This window comes from Taeniopygia guttata, chromosome 6 (assembly GCF_048771995.1).
Source record: "Taeniopygia guttata chromosome 6, bTaeGut7.mat, whole genome shotgun sequence".
Taxonomy (NCBI): Eukaryota; Metazoa; Chordata; class Aves; order Passeriformes; family Estrildidae; genus Taeniopygia; species Taeniopygia guttata.
Genome location: NC_133031.1, coordinates 3,370,171 through 3,392,001, shown reverse-complemented (window position 1 = coordinate 3,392,001; position 21,831 = coordinate 3,370,171). Strand labels below are relative to the sequence as shown.

The 21,831-nt window shown below is 51.9% G+C and overlaps 2 protein-coding genes and 1 long non-coding RNA gene across 10 annotated transcripts in view; 2 read left to right on the top strand and 1 right to left on the bottom strand.

The window, feature by feature from the left end:
* The window catches only part of MICU1 (mitochondrial calcium uptake 1), an 88,619-nt gene extending 86,266 nt beyond the window's left edge, over positions 1 to 2,353 (top strand). For all 4 annotated transcript variants that reach the window (XM_041717174.2, XM_072930840.1, XM_072930841.1 and 1 more), the window contains one exon: positions 1,634 to 2,353. In XM_041717174.2, coding sequence (XP_041573108.2) covers positions 1,634 to 1,797 — 164 coding nt within the window. In that variant the 3' untranslated portion in view covers positions 1,798 to 2,353. The remainder of the gene's footprint in view (positions 1 to 1,633) is intronic.
* LOC115495731 (uncharacterized) lies at positions 2,002 to 4,197 on the bottom strand. Of its 3 annotated transcripts, XR_012056652.1 has the most exons (4): positions 4,058 to 4,197; positions 3,207 to 3,350; positions 2,501 to 2,662; positions 2,002 to 2,319 (listed from the first exon to the last, which is right to left on the bottom strand). It is a non-coding gene; the product is annotated as an uncharacterized lncRNA (long non-coding RNA). The 3 variants fall into 3 exon arrangements; XR_012056651.1 differs by lacking the exon at positions 2,501 to 2,662; XR_012056650.1 differs by lacking the exons at positions 3,207 to 3,350; positions 4,058 to 4,197 and having other exon boundaries at positions 2,501 to 3,200.
* DNAJB12 (DnaJ heat shock protein family (Hsp40) member B12) lies at positions 3,998 to 21,141 on the top strand. Of its 3 annotated transcripts, none has more exons than XM_041717175.2 (9): positions 3,999 to 4,178; positions 8,044 to 8,218; positions 9,117 to 9,262; positions 12,052 to 12,234; positions 13,540 to 13,619; positions 14,229 to 14,338; positions 17,022 to 17,194; positions 18,040 to 18,172; positions 19,316 to 21,141. In XM_041717175.2, exons 1-8 carry the CDS (start codon positions 4,046 to 4,048, stop codon positions 18,159 to 18,161), a joined length of 1,122 nt encoding a protein of 373 aa, XP_041573109.1. In that variant the 5' UTR covers positions 3,999 to 4,045; the 3' UTR covers positions 18,162 to 18,172; positions 19,316 to 21,141. The 3 variants fall into 3 exon arrangements, with proteins under 3 accessions (XP_030131541.1, XP_041573109.1, XP_030131542.1); XM_030275682.4 differs by having other exon boundaries at positions 4,000 to 4,178; positions 19,220 to 21,141; XM_030275681.4 differs by having other exon boundaries at positions 3,998 to 4,178; positions 18,040 to 21,141.
* The last annotated feature ends 690 nt before the right edge of the window (positions 21,142 to 21,831 follow it).

The following is a 21,831-nucleotide window of genomic DNA, read 5'->3' as shown; positions in this document are numbered from 1 at the left end:
TACAGTTCACACCATCACAATCAGAAGCCAACTATTTCCTAATTACAATGCATTATAAGTGATTCTTGGCCGATCAGCTTTTTGCCACACCATGCTGTAAATGCCTTAAAGCCAATAATCTAAAATTACCCCTCATGGGTCCCACTACAATGCATCTTTCATGGTTCTATTTCTCCAAAGTATCCAGTAATTTTTACATGACCATCCTTTGAAACTTGTTTCTGGTTCCATTTCTCTCTCAGCAATGTCAGTCCTATTCCATGGAATCTCTAAGTCAGCATTTCTTCTCTCAAGGTTTGCACACAGATGCACACTGTGTGAGCTTTCTGTCAGGTTTTGAGAATTCTCTACAAATCCATTTCCCACATTCCCCCTGCCCTTTTGGGAAGGGTGGTAGCCACCCTGTGAGATGTGGATGTTGGAGCACAGATGGGAGGGTTTGGTGTGCACACTTTGCTCCTTTTCCCCGCCAGAGAACTCCAGTTGGTTTAACAAAATGAACTGTTGTGCTCCAGCATTGGAAACGAGCTGGTCTGGGGCTTTATCTCCAAAGTCCTAGACAAATGTCAGCTTAGTTTTTAATTAATTAGTAGCAGCTCTGTGCCCTGCTGGGAAGCTGGCTTTGCAGAGGGTGTGAGTGCCCCAGGGTAGTTGTTGCCACACTGAAGCACTCCTGGCTTGATTTAATGGGAGTTACCGGAGTCTGTGCCAGGTGACAGCAATTCCGACTTGGAAAGAAGGAAATTCTGCATTTGCCCAAAACTGCCAAGCCAAAATCAGAGTTCTGGCTGGCACCCTGCTTCTCCAGCACAGTCACCAGCATCTGGCAGCTCTGAGTGGCAGCACTGCTGCATGAACATTAAAATATTTATTTAATTTATTTATTCCTTGTTGTCCCTCTTGGTTTCAGCCCCACCTGCTCCTTTGTATGTTTCTAAGGTCACAGCTCCTGTTTTATTTTCCTCTGTGCTTCAGTACCACTGTTATGATACAATCTTCACGCCAGATGATCAGGCTGGAGATTAGAGTGAGCTGAAGTGTATCCAAATATTCCCTGTTTGCCTTCTCTCACAGGAGAATCTCCTAAATATTTTCATAGCAAATCTTGGGGGGAAAGACTCTGGTTGCCAGAGGAGTCCCCCAAGGATGTAACCAGGCACAGATGTCTTTTTATTATTATTATTTTGTTGTTTTCTCTCCATCAGTGTTTACAGACATTAAAAATCTGCAGCACTGGAGGGAATTTTGCTCAACCCTTGATAGTTTGCTGGAATTTTGCTTCCCAGTGGCTGCATTCTCCATAACCTCATTAATCAGACTGACAAATCTTCCCTTCTACTCCATTTGAAAAATTTGTGCATCCATAATTTCCTAAACCACTTAAAGTAGTGTTTCCTGAGAGGACAGGGACATTTGGTTTGCATTTGCTTTTCTGCCTCCTGCAAGCATCCATGGGGTTGGGATTTAAACTCTGTGGCTCGGGAACCCTTACTCAGCAGGATATTTTGGGAGATGGGAGCCAAATGTGCTCTCAGTTTCTGGAGGAAAGGACACTCATGGCTGCTACCCTTTAAAGTTATCATTTCAAGGAGGTTGCTGGTGGGTCTCTGATTGTTTTTCCTCCTTTTTGCAGGGAATGGAGAGCTGAGCAACAAGGAGTTTGTTGCCATCATGAAGCAGCGCCTGATGCGAGGCTTGGAGAAGCCCAAGGACATGGGTTTCACACGGCTCATGAGGGCCATGTGGAAGTGTGCCCAGGAGACAGCATGGGACTTCACAGCTCCCAAGCAGCAGTAGCAGGGTTGGAAGGAGCACCCCCATTCCCTGGATCAGCCCATGGGCACAGCAGGGTGGCACCAGGCTCTGCAGAGCCCAGGCTGGCTGTACCAGGAGGGTTTTGTCAATCCAAGTTAGAAATCCTGCCTGCTGTATTTGCTTGCTGCTGGCTCCTTCATATTCCTCTCTCTCAGGAACAAGGAAAGGACTTCTACTGCCACCACCTGCATGGTGTGATGTGCCCTGCTCCAGAGCTGGGCCCCAAATCACCTTTATTTAATACTATGAAAAAATGGCATGGGGGAATTATTTTAATTCTCAGACTGCTCCTTGGAAAAGCCAGGCAATTCCTGGATTTCCTGAATCCCAGGCCAGGATTTCAGCCAGCCAAAAGCTCCGTGCTGCACCTGCTGCAGAAGGGCAGCTAAAAGTAGTGGAGCTGTCCTGCCCTTCCTCCCTTGCAGAAGCCTCCTGCTGCAGGAGCTCCCTGAGTGGGGAATTGCACTGGGAAGGCCTGACAGGCGTGGTTTGCCGGGTGCTGTCCTGTAAAATACCATGTAAAGATGTTCTCACAGCAGCCTGCCTCTGTCTCTCCATTGCTCCAGACCCTGCCCCTAGACTGGGACTGAGGCACTGAAGATGGGGTACTTTGGAAGGAGAGGGGGGAACCTCCATGACTTTCCAGAGCTGGAAAGACAAAGGGGATCAATCACTCCTGGAATACTTTCCTTCCCCAGCACAGGAAGGACATGGGACAGCTGGAGGGAGAAGCCACCAGGGTGATCAGAGGGATGGAGCAGCTCTGCTGGGAGGAAAGACTGGAAGAGTTGGCATTGTTCAGCCTGGAGAGAAACTCCAGAGTGACCTAATTGTGGCCTTGCAGTGCCTGGAGGTGACAGGAAACATGGAGAGGGAATATTGACAAAGGCCTCAAGTGCCAGGATGAGGGGAAATGGTTTCCCACTGCCAGAGGGCAGGAATGGATGGGATACTGGGGAGAAATCCTTCCCTGTGAGGGCGATGAGGCCCTGGCACAGGATGCCCAGAGAGGCTGTGGCTGCCCTGGATCCCTGGTAGTGTCCAAGACCAGGTTGGACACTGGGGCTTGGAACACCCTGGGACAGTGGGAGGTGTCCCTGCCATGGCAGGGGGTGGCACTGGAGGGGCTTTAAGGTCCCTTCCCACCCAAACTATTGTAGGATTCTGTGGGTTGTACTGGGATATTGATCCTGACCACTCCAGCCAGAGTTCTCTTCCTCTCCTCCCTCATTTTCCAGGCAGTGCCTGTTCCTTCGGGGTGGTTTGGGTGTGGGTTACTGTGCTGTCACCCCACAGACCAAGGTGGGTGTGCAGGTCCGGCCCTTCCTGCCCCAGCTGTTCCTCCCTCTCCCCTGCCTGCTCCCCACGGCCAGCCTCCAGGGATCTGTCACCTGTCTCTGAATTCCTTTTTGGAATGATCGGTTCCGCTATCCCTGCTGCTACCGAATGTGAAGCAATGTGCAACAATGGAGCCCGAGCAGCCTCATCCCTCCTCAGCGTCTCCTGCAGCCAGGACCTGTTCCAAAGGCTGGAAGCTGCATAAGGAGGAGGACTCTAATGTTAATAATAATTAACAACCCCTCCGGGGTGCCCTCTGCCTTGCCCTCCCGCTGTTGGTGGCCGGCAGGGCACTCCCCACTGCCGCCCCCCGAACCCCGCTGCCCGCCCCCACACCCCGCTGTCGCCCCCCACACCCCGCTGCCGCCCCTCACACCCCGCTGCCGCCCCCACACCCCGCTGCCGCCCCCCACACCCCGCTGCCGCCCCCCACACCCCGCTGCCGCCCCCACACCCCGCTGCCGCCCCCCACACCCCGCTGCCGCCCCCACACCCCGCTGCCGCCGCCACACCCCGCTGCCGCCCCCACACCCCGCTGCCGCCCCCCACACCCCGCTGCCGCCCCCCACACCCCCTGCCGCCCCCCACACCCCGCTGCCGCCCCTCACACCCCGCTGCCGCCCCCCACACCCCGCTGCCGCCCCCCACACCCCGCTGCCGCCCCCCACACCCCACTGCCGCCCCCCACACCCCGCTGCCGCCCCTCACACCCCACTGCCGCCCCCCACACCCCACTGCCGCCCCCCACACCCCGCTGCCGCCCTCACACCCCGCTGCCGCCCCGCTCCCGCCCGGCCCCACAGAGCCGCCCCGCCCGGGGGCCGGGTCCCGTTACGTCATCGGTCCGCGCCCGGCCCCGCCCTTCCGACCCCCCCGCCCGGCCGCCGCCGCCATGGAGTCGAACCGGGACGAGGCGGAGCGGTGCATTGGTATTGCACTGGCCGCCCTCAAGGCCAACCAGCCCGACAAGGCCCGCCGCTTCCTGGAGAAGGCGCAGCGCTTGTACCCCTCGCAGCGGGTCCGCGGTGAGCGCCGGCCCGGGGGCGCGGCGGGGGGCCCGGGGGAGCGCGGCCTGCGCGGCCGCCGCCGGGCCTGACCTCTCACCCTCACGGCGCCTGCGCGGTGCGCGCGGGGCACGGCGGGAAAGCGAGTTCCTCGGGGGTCCCGGGGGTGTCCTGGGGTCTCGGGCCGCGGTACCACCGGGGACCGATGGGCGGGATCCGGCACTGTCGGCCCGCGGCCCCTGTCTTTAGCGGGGGCTCACAGTGAGGAGAGTGCCGGGAAGGGAAGGGGGACCGGCTCCATGCTGCTGGTGCACCCCTGAGCCGCGGGCACAACACCCGCTGCTGGTGCAGCAGCGCTGAGGGGAGGGAAGGAGCTCGGCAAGGCGAGGGAGAGGTTCTCGGGGAGGCTTCGAAAAGCTCTTCTTCTCCTCCTGTTCCTCGTATTCCTCTTCTCCTTTTCCTATTACACTCCTGCTATTCCTCCTCCTGTTTATCTCCTCCTTACATTCCTCCTATTCCTCCTCTCCTTCTCCTATTCCTTTGCTTCTGTTTCTGTTCTTTTCCTCCTCCTCCTCCTGTCCCTCTCCTCTTCCTGTTTTTCTCCTCTTATTCCTGTTCCTCTCCTCCTCCCATTCCTCCCCTCCCTCTCCTATTCCTCTCTTCCCTGTTCCTGCATTCCCCCTCTTATTCCTTCTCTCCTCCTATTCCTCCTCATTCTTCCTCTTATCTGTCCTCTTCTCCTCCTCCTTCCTCCTATCCTCCTCCCATCCCTCCTCCTCTCCTCTTCCTGTTCCTCCTGTTTCCATCGTATTCCTCCTCTCCCTGTCCTGTCCCTGCTCCAGCAGTTGCCCCCTGTTTGCAGACAGACAGGCTGGGGCTGAGCTCACACTCTCACATGTAACAAAACAATCCTCCTCCAAGACTTTCTGCCAGATTTACGTTGGTTTACATCATTTCCTGAAAGCTTTAATTCATATGGGAAATGGTTTGTGAAAGCAGCCAAACTCGATTCTTTCCCTGCATGTTCTTACATGGCTGAATATTATGCAAAGGGCTGAAGGTTTAATTTTTTTTTTCTTTTTTTTTTTTGCTTTGACCTCATCTGAGTTTGGATTTTCTGGCTGAGCCTTGCAGCTTGTTTGCCCCAAGGCTTCCTGTAATCTCTTTTTGGTTGCACCAGGCCTCCTCCCTCAAACACAGCGTGTGCTGTGCTGTGGTTTTCCTCCCCTCCCTTTCCTCTGGAATTTATACTTTGGTGAAATTATTGGGTAGGAAAAGTGACTTTTGGAGGAAGGCAGAGCCTGGGGAGATGGGGGGCAGCAGGGCAGGTTAATGTCAAACACAACATGCTAATTTGTGGCCAGACCCAACCAAGTTTCTCATCCAAGGACCTTTTACTCCATGTCCTGCTGAGTCTGGAGTTGGGAAATGCTGCCAGAGATCCCACGGTGGTTCCTGAGCCTCTGAGGTGCTCCTGGGAAATCTCTTCCCCAGGAGATACCCAGGGTTTGGCAACACTCAGTAACGTGGCCTTGCTCAGCCAGTGCTGCAAACTCTGACCCTGGCTGGGATTTTTTGGATCAGGGAAGGGTTTTGCAAGGGGATTGCAGCAAAAATCTCCTGTGTCAGGGCACGTTGGCTGAGACACAGTCACACTCTGGTCACCTTCAGGTGGAGCTGGGAAAAATTTATGGGAAGTTGGGCAAATGTTGGCTAATAAGGGAGGAAAAAGGCTCTGTGGCACATGCTGAGAGGAGCTGAGTTGGCAGAACTGAAACCTAATTCTGCACTCTCTGCATCTGAATTTGTGCTGTGCTGGGGCTGCACAGAGGGTGAAAAAAGCAGCAGGTTTGGGGCTGTGGAGCAAAATGGGACTGACCTGTGGGTATCTGTGCTTGGGTTTGGGAAATGCACTCTGGGCAGCAGGGGAGGGGGGATTCTGCCCCTCTGCCCCTGTGCTCAGGTGAGACCCCACCTGCAGAGCTGCCCCAGCACAGGAGGGACCTGGAGCTGCTGGAGAGAGCCCAGGGCAGGCATCACGTTACTGAGGGGACTGGAGCACCTTCCCTTTGGAGCCAGACTGGGAGAGCTGGGGCTGCTCAGCCTGGAGAAGGGAAGGATGTGTGAAGACCTCACAGCTCCTTCCAGGGCCTGAAGGGGCTACAAGAAAATTTGCGAGGGATTTTATCAGGAACTGGAGTAGCAGGACAAGGGGAATGGCTTCCACTGCCAGAGGGCAGGGCTGGATGGGATATTGGGAAGGAATTGTTCCCTGGCAGGGTGGGCAGGCCCTGGCACAGGGTGCCCAGAGCAGCTGTGGCTGCCCCTGGATCCCTGGCAGTGCCCAAGGCCAGGCTGGACTTTGGAGCATGGAGCAGCCTGGGACAGTGGAAGGTGTCCCTGCCCATGGCAGGGGGTGGGAATGGATGGCTTTGAGATGTCTTCCAACCCAAACTGTTCTGGGATTAAAATCTCCTGGTAAGCTGTAGGGAACAAAGCCCAAAGGAGCAGGAAGGGAAGTAGGTGTGGGAACAGCCTTGTGAGGTGAAATTTAAAATCACCTGGCAGATTGCTTCAGGTTTGAAAGGAGCAAAACCAAAGACTATAATTCAGTGAACACTGAAGCATTGGAAATATGAGTGAGGGAAGAATTTACTTTTCTAAAATAAATTAATTTTAAATTTGTGAAGCCCCCAAGCCCAAAACTCATCCAGTGAGTTACTGCTCCTTAGCCCACTGTCCTTTGCATCCCTCATCCTGTATTGGCTTTTGGATTCCTGAGTGGATTTTTCTGCCCCCTCTGAGTGCTGGGGCCAGATAGGATATCTTGGCTCATCTCTTGGCCTGCAAGTGTTGTTTGCACTTGCCTAAAGAAGGTGATACCCCCATAGTGCAAGGTCTGTGGTGTGCAATCCATGGGAGGATTGGAACGTCCTCCCCAGCTCCAGGGTCTGGATAAAGGACTGCAAGCTCAGGATACTGGGGCCTGTGTAAATATCCTTGGCTGGGTTTCACTGTAGTATGTGTGCCTGTGGTTTTGAATGGGGGTGAAGAAATCAGTCTGATGCTTGGTTTAAAAAGCAGTTTTAAAAGATGGTGCTATGCAGCTGCCAGGGAAATGCATGATGGAAAGGTGCTTGGAGTCTTCCTCCACTGTGTCACCTGGGTGGTTAGGCCAGGCCTGTGTGATTGTCCCCTCTTGGCTGCAGAGGATGGAAAACAGTGCCTGAGCCTTGCAAGGAGGAGAAGAAAAGGGAAGGTGAATTTATTATACACCCAGTACCTGAGAGGCAAGATGGGTTTCACAGCTGCTCCGACAGGAGAGCAAAGCACCCGTGTGAGGAGCTGGCAGCCAGCAGTGCTGCAGCTCTGTCCCCAAAAGGGGACTGTCCCCGTGGGATTGGCAGCCCACAGAATTATTTTCTACGCTGTCTCAAGATATGGCATCGTCACATCACTTCCCCAGCACTGTAGGCTCTCAAAAGCAGGGGATAAAGAAGAATAAGACACTTTATGATGTGCTAGAGGACAAATTTGGACATGCTTTGCTGTCAAGGAGAGGTGTAAGGGAAAAAAGGACAGGAATACACTGCTTTGCTGATCTGCTGTGGCTCCTGGCCTGTCTGTATGGGTGGTCCTGGGGTGTTTATGGAGATTGTGTGTGTTGGGAGAAGCAGAATTATCTTCAGGAGTGGCCCTCACATCTGGGTCAGAAGCAGCAGGAGCTGAAAGATTACATGGGAGGGAAGGTGAGGGTCTTCCTGGGGAAGGATGGGGGGATCTTGGGAAGGTGGCAGAGATTAAGAGAAATCATTTCATGGGAGAGCTGGAAGGGCAGGTTGAGCTTGGTGCTTTCTACTTTATGTTTTTGTTTCTCTCATTTCAGCTCTGCTTGAGTCACTCAACAAGAACGAGCAGTCAGCCAATGGCCAATCCCAACCCAGGGAATCCACAAACCCTCAGTTCAGGAAAATGAGTGGAGAATTCCCATCAGCCAACGGAGAGGCTGGGGGGGAGGCCCCCAAGGGCTACACTCAGGACCAGCTGGATGCAGTTAAGAGGTTTGTCCACAGCTCTCAGGGGCATTTGTTTGACTCTATCACATGGTACCCCGTCTGCTTTTCACAGTATTTTAAAAATTTCAGTTTTGAACCATATGGAATAATGTTAAGAACATGCCCAGGAGGATTTATAGCTCCAGCAGCCCTGGTAGGCATCTGGCTTGGGTCTGCTCGTTTTCCAAACCCTGTTTCAAGCTTCCCTTTATTCCTTTCTCCCATTTGCCCATCCTGGAAGCTGAAGGACTGAACTGCAGGTGCTGTGGTGCTATTACTTGGTAAATTTTGTTTAAGGTTATGGGCATGGCCTGAATTGTGCAAGAACCACTTCAAGGGATTTGCAGGAATGTTTGTTACGTCACCCACTTCTCCTGAAACCAGCCTGCTGGATTCTGTCTCATCACATGAGAAGCAGAAGCCTTGGCTGGGCTGAGTGTGCCCAGGAAGAATGGGCTGTGCACCCTGGGCTGCTCCCTCCTTTCTCTGGAGTTCAGCTGATGCAAGTTTTAAATCTGGGAATTAACTGAGGAGAGAGTGAGGGAGAGGAAAGGCCAATATCCTTCAGGTGCTGTAGTCCTTCCCAAACAGCCTCCAACACATGAGCATGATGAATGTGGAGTTTATTTGCCAATCACATTCCTGTGTGGGTCTGAGGGGAGGCCCTTCCTCCTCCACCAGCCCAACTCATTCTGTGCCGGTCCTGCCGGCACAGCCACAGTGAGTGGGTGAGAACAGCTGGGTCACCTCTGAGGAGCAGGGCCTGAGTAATCCAGAGATCCCTGAGCAACATCCATCAAAACTGTGCTGCCTGAAAGGTCTCACAGCTGACAAGTATTCAAGAGTTTTTATATCCAGGTTTTTACTCCTAGAACTCGGTGTTTGCTCCCCTCTCCCCTGGCAGGGTAAAGCAGTGCAAAGATTACTACGAAATTCTGGGAGTCAACAGAGACGCTTCCGATGAGGATCTGAAAAAGGCCTACAGGAAACTGGCCCTGAAGTTCCACCCAGACAAGAACCATGCACCGGGGGCCACGGAGGCATTCAAAGGTAAAGCCAGCTCCAGATTTGTGGTTTGCCCCCCACTCTCACTAAGCTGGGCTTGTGAGAACCCTTAAAAACAATCCCACGAGTCAGGCAGAGTGAAATAAAGCTGCTCTTTGTGAAATTTTCTCCCTTCAGAGCTGGTCGTGTCATAACCAAAGTATGAGCTTAAAATAATAAACACAGGTTGACATGTGTAGGATTCACCGCTGTTGGCTGGGTTAGGAGAAGCCTTCTTCTCTTTCTCCCTGTGTGTGGCTCCAAGCTCCTGCCTTGCTGCTCAGGGGGAATTCTGTCAGGATTAACCCAGTTAATTGTGCAGCACCAGAGGCAGACACAGGGCTCACAAACCCCTCAGGAGAAACCTTCCAGGAAACACCCAACCATTTGTGGATGGAATTGGTGGATAGAAATCCCAAGTGGAAGTTCCTAGGGTAAAACTGCAGCAGATATACAAGTGAGCCCAGCCAGAACTCAGAAAAGGAGCTCTGGTTCTGCTGCAAAGAGCCCAATTCTCAGAGCCTCTCTATAAATGCAGCAGGGGTGTTTCCTGGGTAATAAGAAACCTTAAAATTGGAGCAATTTCCAAGAGAGATACTGTTGCTCGGAACATATAATCCCATTTTCCCCTGCAAGCTGTGGAAGTTTGATTATTATCATTGAGCTAAACACAGAACTCCTTGGTGCCAGTTGCACAGCACTGGTTTGGAAGCTGTTAAAATGTTAAAATAATCTGATTCTGGCCACTTTTAGAGGGAAATTCTTTACTCAAGACAATGCTGAAGCTCTGGCACAGGTGCCCAGAGAAGCTGCAGCTGCCCCTAGATCCCTGGAAGTTTTCTAGGCCAGCTTGGATGGGGCTTGGAGCAAGCTGGGGTATTGGAAGGCATCCCTGTCCATGGCAGGGGGTGGAACCAAGAGGGTCTTTAAGGCACCTTGCACCCCAGAGCAGCCTGATTTTGGGAGTGAAATGCATGAGACCTTTGCTGAAGCAGGGAGCAGGCCTGGCCTGATGCGAATGTACTGGTACAGTATTCAGGTGAGCTCCTCACAGACGCAAATTCAGCAGTAAAAGTCTTAGGTAAGGTTTGTTCAAGCCTTTTAAGACTTAAATCCTTCCCTGATAAGTGTTAGCAAATAGTGACTGACCCCCAGCTACCTGGGAGAGCCCGTGCTGGTGTGGGGGGCAGATGAAAGGGCATCTGCACACAGGTATCAGCTCTGCCTGTGCAGAGCTGCTGCTCCACGGCTCATCAAGTGGCCAAAGGCAGGTTTCCTCACCTGTAATCTTGAATAATGATGTTTGCCCAAGGCTTTGGCAGGAGTTATGTGCCAGAAGTGGAGCGTTAAGCAAAGTGCCCTTTATCCCCCACTGCGGGGTTATCTCCTCCAGGGCTTGCCTCCATGGCTTCCTGTCCTTCAGCCCCTGAGCTGAGCTGAAGTCACCCTGCTTGGCTGCAGAGGGTGGAGGGGGAAACGTGCCCTGCTGTGAGGATATGAGTTAATTTTTCCTTATGTTGATGTATTAGCTGAAGTCTTGGCATTCGCCTTCCCAGTGACTGCTGATAAGGTGATGTGCTGAGCCCGTGTCTCAGTGTACAGTTCCAGCTGACTGCAGGCTGTCTCGTGGCAGATCTGCATCACTACCTGTCTGCTCCTGGAAAAAGCCTTGAGCCTGGCTACTTGGAGCTAAAATCCTGCTTTGGAATGAGGCATTTCTTGGGCTTTGTCAGCACACAGTCAAAGAGCAAACAAACCCTGAACCGCTCGATTGTCTTGCTTCCTTTGTTCTTTTCAGCTATGTGGTTGATACTCTCTGAGTCAGTCCTTGTCCTCCAGCTTCCCTGCCTGGCTCTAGAAATGTTTGCTCTGGGTGCACTAATTATAACCAAGAGGGAGAAGGAGTGTACTGACATTACATCCTCTGCCCTCCAAATCTCCACTCCAAGAAGAAACCATACACCTCCATCTGACCATGGGGAAAGTATCGAATCTTGGAGCTGATCTCCAAATGGGCACGTTATCCCCCTGTTCCCCCTTTTCCATCCCCTCTGCCCTGCCCTTTACACACCAGGCAGCTGCTGCCATGGGCATTTTGGGACCTTGCAATGCAGGGAGCCCTGGCGTGGCTTGGTGCAGACAGCAGTGGGAAGCTGGAATGTGTGGAGGGGTGAATACAGAAATAGGAGGGTGGCAGGCAGACATTCTGGGAAAAGGGCTGGGAGGAGAGGGACTCAGGGACCTGGCAGGGGTTTATTTCCAGTACCTTTCCAGCCTCACAGGCAATGGTTAACAATCCTTGTAATTTTGCACCTTGCATGTGGCATCTGGAAGTACTGAAAGTCTTAGCTGATGGATGAAACTAATGTTTCCTTAGCAGCTTTTATGGAAAGTTTTAAAGTCCCTTTCAGGGATTCAGCCCGTATTTGAATTATTTGCAGTTCCAGTTCTAGGCTCTGACATTGAATTCCCTTAATGCCACTTTTGAATAAAATTTGTCAACTAAAATTTTATTTCCCTACACAGCTGCCTACAGCTGAAGGGTTTCTCTGGGGACATGCACCAAATCCTTATCAGTCATATCATAACTTCTTCACTTGAATTCATTAAGGAATTTTTCCCTGAGTGTGGTTTCCTCCTGCCTGGATTTGCCCGAGCCGTGTGCCAGGTACCTGCTGCAAAGACGTGGGTAGGCGAATCTCTTGCTTTGTAGGAGGAGAAAGGCAAATGCTGGCAGTGTGCAGGGCTGCAGGCGGGAGGAAGGAGCTAACTGCTTCCTCGTGTCCCTGTCGCAGCCATCGGGAACGCGTACGCGGTGCTGAGCAACCCGGAGAAGAGGAAGCAGTACGAGCAGTTCGGAGACGAGAAACTCAACCCCGCCCGCCACGGACACAGCCACGACTTCCACCGTGGCTTCGAGGCCGACATCTCCCCCGAGGACCTCTTCAACATGTTCTTTGGGGGTGGTTTTCCTTCTAGTAAGCATCTTAAATCTGCATTTCTTGTGTGGGGCCTCATCCTTTTGCTGCAGTTGGGCTTCTTTAGGCTGTGCTGGGCTGGATGAGGGGGATTTCTCCTCCACGTGTGGCTGAAACACTTTGAGTATCTTAAATGGTTCATCTTTGGAGAACTCAGCAACTATCAGAGCTGGACTTCTTCCCAGTCTCAGGTGTTTGCTTGCATGCTGGCAAGTTGCTGTTAAGTTGGGTTGAATGCTAGAACAAAAAGTGACTTGTTTTAAGGGTCATTGTGAAAATAATCCTGTTTTGAGGAAGGCTTTTCTGCCTGGTGGTTTTGGAATTTAAATCTTATCAGAGCAAACTGTGGTAACAGCTGGGCCTTGTTCTTGATCTCTGTCTACTCCACCATGCAGCTAGAACAGGTTCTCCAAGATCACTGGCCACTTCCTTCTCTCCCCTGTGTCCCATAAACAAAAGGAAAATAATATTTCTACAGCATAATTTAGACCTTGTGAATTGAAAAATAAATCTGTGTCCTGATCATGGCTTGGGGAGCAGGAAAGAATCTGTTCCTTTACTTGCTCAAAAGACAGATTCCATGTCAGGAGAAGGGTGTTTTGGAACACTCCTTTGTATTTATTCCAGTTACATCTGACTGGAAGTGGACACAGGGCTTCCTGACCTCTGTAGACCAACTTGAAAAAAATAATTTGGTTTCAGTTAAGAAAATTCACTCTGGTAGCTCTTTCCTGCCTGGAATCTAAGCACTAACACCCCAACACCAGTGGCTCAAAAGCATCTGGAAGCCTTTTGCAGCATTTGTGCTCTGCCTGGCAAAACCAGCATGTTGCTATTTTAGCTCAGTCTCTTTTTCCCTTTCCTCACTGTCTCGAGAGAATTGAGGGCTGCTCTGGCTCCCTTTGCAGCTGTAGCTTTGACATTTAAAACAAGACATGGAAGAGATTTGTTTGCAGAGTGGGAAAAAAACCCAGAATTATTTATGTTTGTAACTGGTTTTAATCTATTCCATCAGAAGGGAGAAGGCCTGTGCAGGGTATTCTCTCTCTGTAGCTGACCCTGCCTGCTTTGGGCAGGAGGTTGAACTTCCTGAGGTCACTTCCAAGCTGAGTTTTCATATGATCCTGCAGAATCTTACAGAAGGAGCTCTGTGCCCACTCTGTACTCAAACCACCTCAGGAATATCCTGTTTCAGCCTGAGAGCAGGTGACAGGGATCATGGCCACCTTTTGTGGCCCCTCCCTGGCCAGCCAGCAGCACCCTCCACAGTGTGACTTTGGAGTAAGGGTTTTCTTCTTCCTTCAGGTAATGTTCACGTGTACAGCAATGGCAGGATGAGGTACACCTACCACCAGAGGCAGGACAGGCGGGAGCATCAGGGAGATGTAAGTGAAAAACACCTGGGATCTGGGAGGCTGGAGGTTTTCACAGCACACCATTGGGTGCTGTGCCTGGCTTGTGAAACAGTCCTGCTTGTTGCCACCCTCCCAAACAGAAAGCTGGAGTCAGGGTTGTTATGGCTGTTGTCTGGGCAGAGCCAATTTTATTGTAAAAGAACAAACAAGAACTTCCTGAATATTTTTGTCTTGAGCTTAAAGATGGAACTGAAGGGAGCTTGGAAGGTAAGGGAGAAGGGGAATTACCTCCATCTGTCCAGCATTGAAAAGGGGAGAAGGCCATCCATAAAACCAATCCTGCTCACTAGTTTGCTGTAGAAAAATGAACTGTGGGTATGAGGCTTTTGGAATTCCCTCCCAAGGCTCCCCCTGGCAGTCCCCTCTGCCCGTTGTCACATCCAGAGAAGAGCCAGGGAGTTTGGACCTTCAGAGTCACGATGTCCTGTTGGCTGCTGGGTTCCCCCCAGCTGTTTTGGGTTACTCCCTGTGAAAAGCAGGTTGTGTTGGAGCGCTGGGAGGGAAGGAGGAAGGGAGGTGCCATGGGATCCTTGTCCTGCTGTATGGGTGGCACTCCACTGTGTGTTTCTGTTCCCTCAGGGTGGCCTGGGGCTGTTTGTCCAGCTGATGCCCATCCTCATCCTGATCATCGTGTCTGCTCTCAGCCAGATGATGGTCTCCAGCCCACCCTACAGTTTGAGTCACAGGCTGTTAGTACCCATTCCTCTAAAACTTACCTACATGGGGAGGGGGTGGGCTCTGGAGGGGTGTAGTGGGGCAGGGATCTTGCATCTGTTCTTCCTTTGATTTTATTTTTTTTTTTTGCTTTATCTCCTGACCCCATTGCTCCTGCTGCCAGTGAAGCCTTTGTGCTTCTCAAACAGCTGTGAGATACAAGGTACAGGGAAGGTTGGAGGGTGCTCATTTCCCTAATGGAGAAATTTCCTTGTCAGGGACCCTCTGGAGTCCATACCCACAGCTGTGTCTGTCATGGAAAGGGGCAGACAAAATGGTTTGGGGAGGCTGCAGCCCAGCACCAAAATCCCATCTGGACAAAATTGAGGTGTAGAGTGTGAAAAACAAAAGCCATGTTCTCCATGAAGGCCTTAGTACAACACAGTCGAGGAAGAGGGTGAGGAATAAAAGATGCTCCCAGAGAAGTTCCCTGTTTCTGAACTCTCATCTTTCCATGAAATAGCTTTGGCCAGACATTTAGGATGTGAAAGTGAAACTGCTCTGTTCTAGATCCTGTGGAAATGCCCCGATTTTCTCCCTTTGGTGACTAATGGAATGTGTCCTCATTCTTAGTCACTTTGCAGTGCAAACAAAGAGTGGGAAAACAGGCTTGATTTCTGTCTGCTTGCATCATTCTTGGCAAAAGCTTAATATGTGTTCAGTGTGAGTTCCTTATGTGCATTTAGAGAGGGCAGACCTGGTTGCAGCCTGGTGTTCCTGCCTATTTTCACAGGTAGCAATGTTTGCCATTGATCATAGAATCCCAGAAGGCTTTGGATTGGAAAGGACCTTAAAATTATCTTGTTCCATCCCCTGCCACGGCCATGGACACCTCCCCCACTAGACCAGGTTGCTCCAAGCCCTGACTAACCTGGCCTTGAACAATTCCAGGGGAGGGGCATGATGTTAAATACTATAAAACCCAGCTACGCTTTCAGATTCAGAGTAAAGACTGTGACATTGGTGCTTGGGACCAAAAGATGGGATGGTTTTGGCACAGTTAAGGGTTATTCTGAGAGGGTGAAGGCTGCTGAGCTGTGATTTCCACAGCTGGCAATAGCATTGTAAAACTAAGCATTACACACATGCACCAGTTTGCTTTATACAGGTGAAGTGTTTGTGGGGTGAGAAGACACTGAAGGAAGGGAGCATTTAGGTGGGCAGGGATTTGCTTCCAGCCTTGCCAGCTGCCAGAGGGAGCCATCCCTGAACCCCAGATGTTTCTCTGCTGCCCCATTCCCTGTTCCCTGTGCTGTCCCTGTCTCTGCACGCTCAGGTAGCAGCAAGCAACCCGATTTCCAAGCCAGGATTTGGACAAACGTGGGAAGTGAGTTCGTCCAGCCCTGCCACAGCCTTCCCGAGGTGTTTGAGCTGGAATGAGGTGGTGCAGGGCCGGCAGGAGGAGCTGCTGCATCACTCACTGCCAGCTCCTCTGCCGGGAGGGAAGGGAAGGCTGTGCCTCAGCTCAGCGAGCAGGGGAACAGAAGCTTTGAACCCACAGATTTAAATGCCACTTCTCCACAGTGAAGGTGTCACTGAGGAGGGCAGAGTCTTAAAGAACCACTGTTACCTTTGTAAATCTCTTCCAAAAAGGATCTTCCTGCTGGAAGAGCTGCCTGGCTGTGGGCCTGGTCGTTACTGTTCAGTAACACCTCATGGAATTGGCCTGACTTAATTGCCTGTCTGACTGCAGGTGACAGGCTTCTTGTGCCCTGATTTTCATACTTCATACCCCAGTGTGCTGCTGCTGCAGCCCTGCCATTCCCAGTCCTTCTCCTGTGAGGGCACGCTCTGTAGTCCATCTTTATCCAGGAGAGGAATATGAGTGTTGGGAGAGCTCAAGGCTCTGTCTTGACAAGAAAAATAGTGAACTTGGCTTTTTCTCTGCCTTGAGAAATCCCAGCAGAGCTCTGTGCTCCCATTCAGTCCTTTCAGTTACCCGGCACTGGGCCTTGGTGAAACGTGCAGGAGTCCTGGGATCCCACCTGTATACTCTGATAACAGACTGAAGGGTGAGCTGGATGAGTTAATGTTTATACCTGGCTTAAGAATCAGGCTGGTTTTAAATCAGCAGCAGCAGCAGCTGGTATTTATTACAGGGAACTTTGGGCACGTCTCCAGGTGGAGCCATTCCTGGCAAATCCAGCATTTGGGCCCAGCTCCTGTGTTACAGCTCACACACACGCCCTAGGGAGGATCTCTAGGTTTGCTGGGGTGTCAGGGGAAGCAAGAGCAGGGGTTTGTCTGAAATGCAAATCCACAGGGCCAGGGGAGGAAGGCCTTTCCTTCTGGAAAGTGCTTTCTGTGCTGGTTGATGCAGGCCGGGGCACAGAGCAGGTCCCATCTTGTGAATGGAGGAAATCACAGATTTAATAATTTAATGAAAATTCTAGGGAACATTTTATTTTAAGTGGGTTTAGGCCCTGGGCAGTATGTCTTAGAGTTATGTCTGTATTCAGAGCTCTGCCCACCTTGCTGGAGGCCTGGCAGCTTCTCTCATTTCCACCAGAAGTGCTGCTCCCTTCTAACCCTCCGAGCCGGTGGCTGGGTAGGGATGAGGGATGTTTCCTGCTGTTTGGAATCACATCACCTGAGCTGGGGGCTTTGCTGTGTCCTTGAAACGTGTCCTACACTGTTGTGCTCCTGTCCCTGCACCAGGTCTGTGGGTCACACGCACAGGAGGGTCACAGAGCACTTGAAAGTCCCCTACTACGTGTCCGAGAACTTTGCTGAGGAATACACGGGCACGAACCTGAAGAACGTTGAGCGGAGCGTGGAGGACGACTACATAGCAAACCTTCGGAACAACTGCTGGAGAGAGAAGCAGCAGAGTGAGTAGTGAGGGGTCAGGAGCTGCTCCATGGGCTGGCTTTGGAAAGGTCTTTGTCTGAGGACTAAGTTGTGCTGAAGTTATACTTTAACACGGTGCCAGCACATTTCCTGTGTTGTTGGCTTTGTTTTTTCCAGTCTGTGACTTCATGACAGACCCGGTATGTGGGGGTTTTTTGTTTTGTTTTGCTTTTTAATGCTGCTGCAGAACTGGTCAGACAAGAGCTGTGCCCAGAGGCTCCCCTGCCATGTCAGCAGGATACCTCTGATTTCCAGTGGAGGGGGAAGGTAGAACCTCTGGGATCCCTGGTAGCCCTGTCTAATATTTCAGTTGGTCAGGGACAATGCTGGAAAGTCTGCTGCCCATGGTCGTGCATCCCACATCCCACCCCTGCTCCAAGGGCTGCAGGGGCTGCCCAGGCACATGATCCAGATAAATATCCTGGTGGCAGAGGGTGGTGAGGGCAGCGAGTCTGGGGACAACCTGTGTGCTCTGGCTGCTGTGATGGTCACGGCTCTTGGAGCAGCAGCCGGGTTGGGTTTCAGCTCTGGAATGCTGTGGGGGGGGGCTGTGGTCATCCCTGGGCGCTCCGACCTTTGTGTGGGCTGCCCATGCACCTCCAGGGACCGGAGCTGGGTTCCCTTGGCTTTTCCCGGGATGGATGAGCTGTCAGCAGCTCTTACGCCCATCCTGTCCTGAAGGGCACAGGGCATTTCCTCATCATCATCCTTTGCTTTACCTTGGACAGCTGGAGGTGCCTCCTGTTCCCAGCAGAGCCGGTGGGGGAGCAGGGCCTGGGAGGCTGTTCCAGAGGGCATTCCTGACGCTGAGCTTTTCCCTTTGCAGAGGAAGGCTTGTTGTACCGGGCACGCTACTTCGGGGACTCGGACCTGTACCAGCGGGCACAGAAGATGGGCACCCCCAGCTGTAGCAGACTGTCAGACGTCCAGGCCTCCCTGCACGGATAGTCCCAGCCCAAGTACGAGCCGGGAGCAGGGAACCGTAGTGCTTTTATCACTGAAACCCCTGATTGAGACACAGCCCTCCAGGAGTCTCCTTGGGGTGCACACGTGCAGCCTCCCCTCCGACGGGCGCTCCCTCGTTAATCAGGAATCGATTTGGTTTAGTTTGCATGTCGGCACCCTCGGCTCTCTCCAGGCTCCCTGTTTTCTCTGGCCTCTAGGGATGACAGGGCAGAATCCCTTGGTGAGGTTGGAAGTTTCTTAGGTGGTGTGGCATCCAGCCCCCAGATTTTAATGAGTCCTTGTTTTTAGTTGCTTTGTTGTCTGTTTTGCTGGGAAGGCTGTGATCCCTGGCACGTGAAGCAGCGCGGTGACAGGGAATGGAGTCCCACCCAACAGATGTTCCTTGTCCCCCCTCCCGTTGCCTTCCCATTCAAGGAGAACAAAGCAAATGTTCCCAGCAGGTTGTAGAAGTAACTTACTGGGTTAAACTGGCAATCAAAGTAAAAAGCAGCTGGGGTGGAGGTCTGGAAGATTTGGGGGTTGGAGAGCTTGGATAAAGGAGAGCCCAGATAACACATGTGAGACCTGATGTGCTGGGAAAACTGCACCAAAATAATGAAAAAAAAGTTGTCACAGGGTTTGGAGTTCTTTTTCTGCAAAAATTTTTGGGCTGATTTCACCTACCAGGCTGGGCTGCCTGTGAAATGTGCAGATCCCACTACCCCAAAATTGTCTGAGCACAGGATTTCTATAGAAAAACTTCTGGGTGAAGCTTGTTCCAGGTGTTGCATGGACACCGTTCTGGCTCACAGGGACTCCTTGAGGATGTTGGCCGTTGAGCTGCTTGATTTGCACTTTTGAGGGGTGTTTTCCTCGGCATCTGAAAGTCTGGCCTTTAAAGCAAATCCTCCGGGGCACGTTGGGCTTTTTTTTGGGTGTATCTTGGTTTTGGATGCAGTCTTATCTTGATCCACTCGCTCTCTCATTTGGATGACTGCGCTTCTTCTGGTGTTAATTACCTGCTTTTCTTTAATTCCCTCCTGCACCCGTGGTCTGGAAAGAGCCTGGAAAAGCTGCTGCCTGTGCTGTGGGGTGGGGAAGCAAGGGGGAGTCACAGATTGGCCGGAGACTGACACCGCCGCCGCTTTTGTTCCCAGAGCGTTGAAACGCCTGAAGACTTTTGGGGAAGTGCACTGAGCCGAGGTGACAGACTCTGCTATTTAAAAAGAATCAAACCTTATCTTAAAAATGGAATTGGAGAATTAGCAACGCACAACTACCCCTCTTTCTTCTCTCTGCCTCTGAGCTCACAGGCAGTGCTTGGGACAGGAAATCCAGCTCTGTCTTCCTCCTCCCCTTCCAACACTGCTGGCGTGCTCCCAGGAATCCACAAGGATCCCACAGCCCCTGGAACAGACCCACAGAGTGTAAAATAACCCAAACTAACTGCAGAAGCCGTGAAGCAGAAGGAGACCCTTCGCTGCGGCCAATGGAGAGAGAAGTGGGATTTTGTTGATAAAAGAAGACACTAAAGAAAAAGAAAATATAATCTATTTAGCATTAATTTAAAGCTGTATATATGTTGTACTTTTAAACTATGCAGGGGTTGGATGATTAAATTATTTTGGTTTCTGCCCGTTTTGGGGAGCAGGGCGGCAGGAAGCCTCTTCCCAGGGTGTCTCTGTCCACAGCACTTTCCTTCCTGGAAAGCAGGAATCCCTTTGCAGTTGCTGTCCTTTGCTCCCAGGAGGACGTTCTGCAGATGGGGATGTCCATACACCTGCTCTTGGGGTTTTGATAAAACCAAACCCCAAACGTGCAGGGGGTCACAGAGAACAGGGGGAGCCCCCCCGGAGCCGTGGATTCGCAGCGTCGGCAGAAGCCGCAGGGTCAGCTGAGCGCCGGCGTCGTGCTCGGGACGGGAAGGATTGTCCTGGATGGATTTTGCTCATCAGTCTTTGGTTCATTTGTGCATGTAACTCCTTTTTCTGCCGAGTCTGCTCGAATTCTGCCTGGTAATCAGCGTGCTCCATGCAGAGAGGGCTTTCCAACAGCCCTTTGTTGGGAGATTTTGTGCTCGGGTTCCTCACCCCCCCTGCCACCCACCAGCGCTCCCGGGTGCAGCCTGGCCCTGGACACCTGGGAAATACCACAAATCCATAAGGAACAAAGTATTCTATTGGAAGAAGTTCTGCTGGGGGATTCCAGGCGTGTCTGATCTGCCCTCTGCCTGCCCCACCACAGGCAGGACCAGTGTGAGGCTACTCCAGGTGAGGAGCCATCTCTTGGAAGCAAAGCCAGCACGAGCAGAGCCACCTCCCATGGAATAAACTGGATTATTTTACTTTTTGGGTTTTTTTTTTGGTTGGTTTTTTTTTTTTCTTTTTTTTTTTTTCTTTTTTGCTGCTCTGCAGCTCATTCGTGTCTAAAGGCATTTCCAGTGAAAATCATGCCCTGGCACGGTCAGGGGAGTGAGCTGGGAGCACAGCAGCTCCCGGGTGGGCTGGCAGAGGTGGTTTTATCCCGTTGTCCTTAGGAGTCCATGCGCTCTGTCTTGGCTGTTTATTTATTTTGTGAAATTTCAGCCTCCCGTTGGCTGCAGGCCCTGTTATCCCACAGCCACCGTGACCTGGACCTGATTTTGAGGGGTTTTATTATTTCTTTTTTTTTTTAATGGTTCCTCCACCTTCAGAAGAAATTGGGTAGAAGTTCAGGATTGGAAATGGCACTTGATAGAGGCACAGGGATGATGGGGACGGGGTTAAACCAGAATCCTGCTTACAGAAGGAGCTGGATGTGTTGCCCAGTGGCATTCCCAGAGCCTGCCTGCCAAAACCTTCAGGTTATTTTTCCTGATAGATACCCATGGATCATAAGGAGGGAGAAGGCATTGATCCCAGTGGATGCTCACAGAGGCTGTATCTCTCGATTTAGAGTTACTTATACAATTGTACATCTATAAATAAATGTTTATAATGTGAAAGGCTCTGGCCATGTTGGTGTCCTGTGGATCCCTGCACCAGCCAGCTCTGGTTTTGCAGCTCCTCAGCAGTGGATGGAATTTGGGGTCTTTGCCATCCCAATGACTGAGAACTTTGTCCCTGTGGGGGCAGAGAGAAGGACAGGGAGGGGATAGAGAGGCAAACACCCAGCAGGACACGTTTGCTTCAGACCTGTTCTGCTGGGATGTTCCCAGAAGGGCCTTCCTCCCATCCCATTAGCCCCACATCCTCTGGCTGAGCCTTATTCTCATCCTAGGATGCCACTGGCCTGGCAGCATTACCGTGGCATTGGAGAGTGCCCTGTGGACACCATCCCCATCAGGTGGGCAGGAAGACTCGGGCTGCCTTTGTTCTGGGCAGACATTGCCTTGGGTGCCCTTCCTGCTGGCAGTGGTTTGGAAACTGCAGGCTGCTGGCCCCAAAGCCTCGGGGGTGGATTTGGGATGGGTCTCTTTTCCTCCCCAGGCCCATGCACCAAAGTGCTGGAAGTTTTAGGTGGGAATTTCCCCCTTTTGCCCCTTCTCTGAGGGCAAGGGTGGGAATTTCTCCCCTTTCCCTTTTTTTCCCCTCCTCTCAGAGGCCAAGGGTCACGTCCCTGCCATTTCCCCTCTGGCGGTGAGTCAGCCCTGCCTGCACAGGGCACATCCACAGCCCAGGTTTTGGGGTGGTTT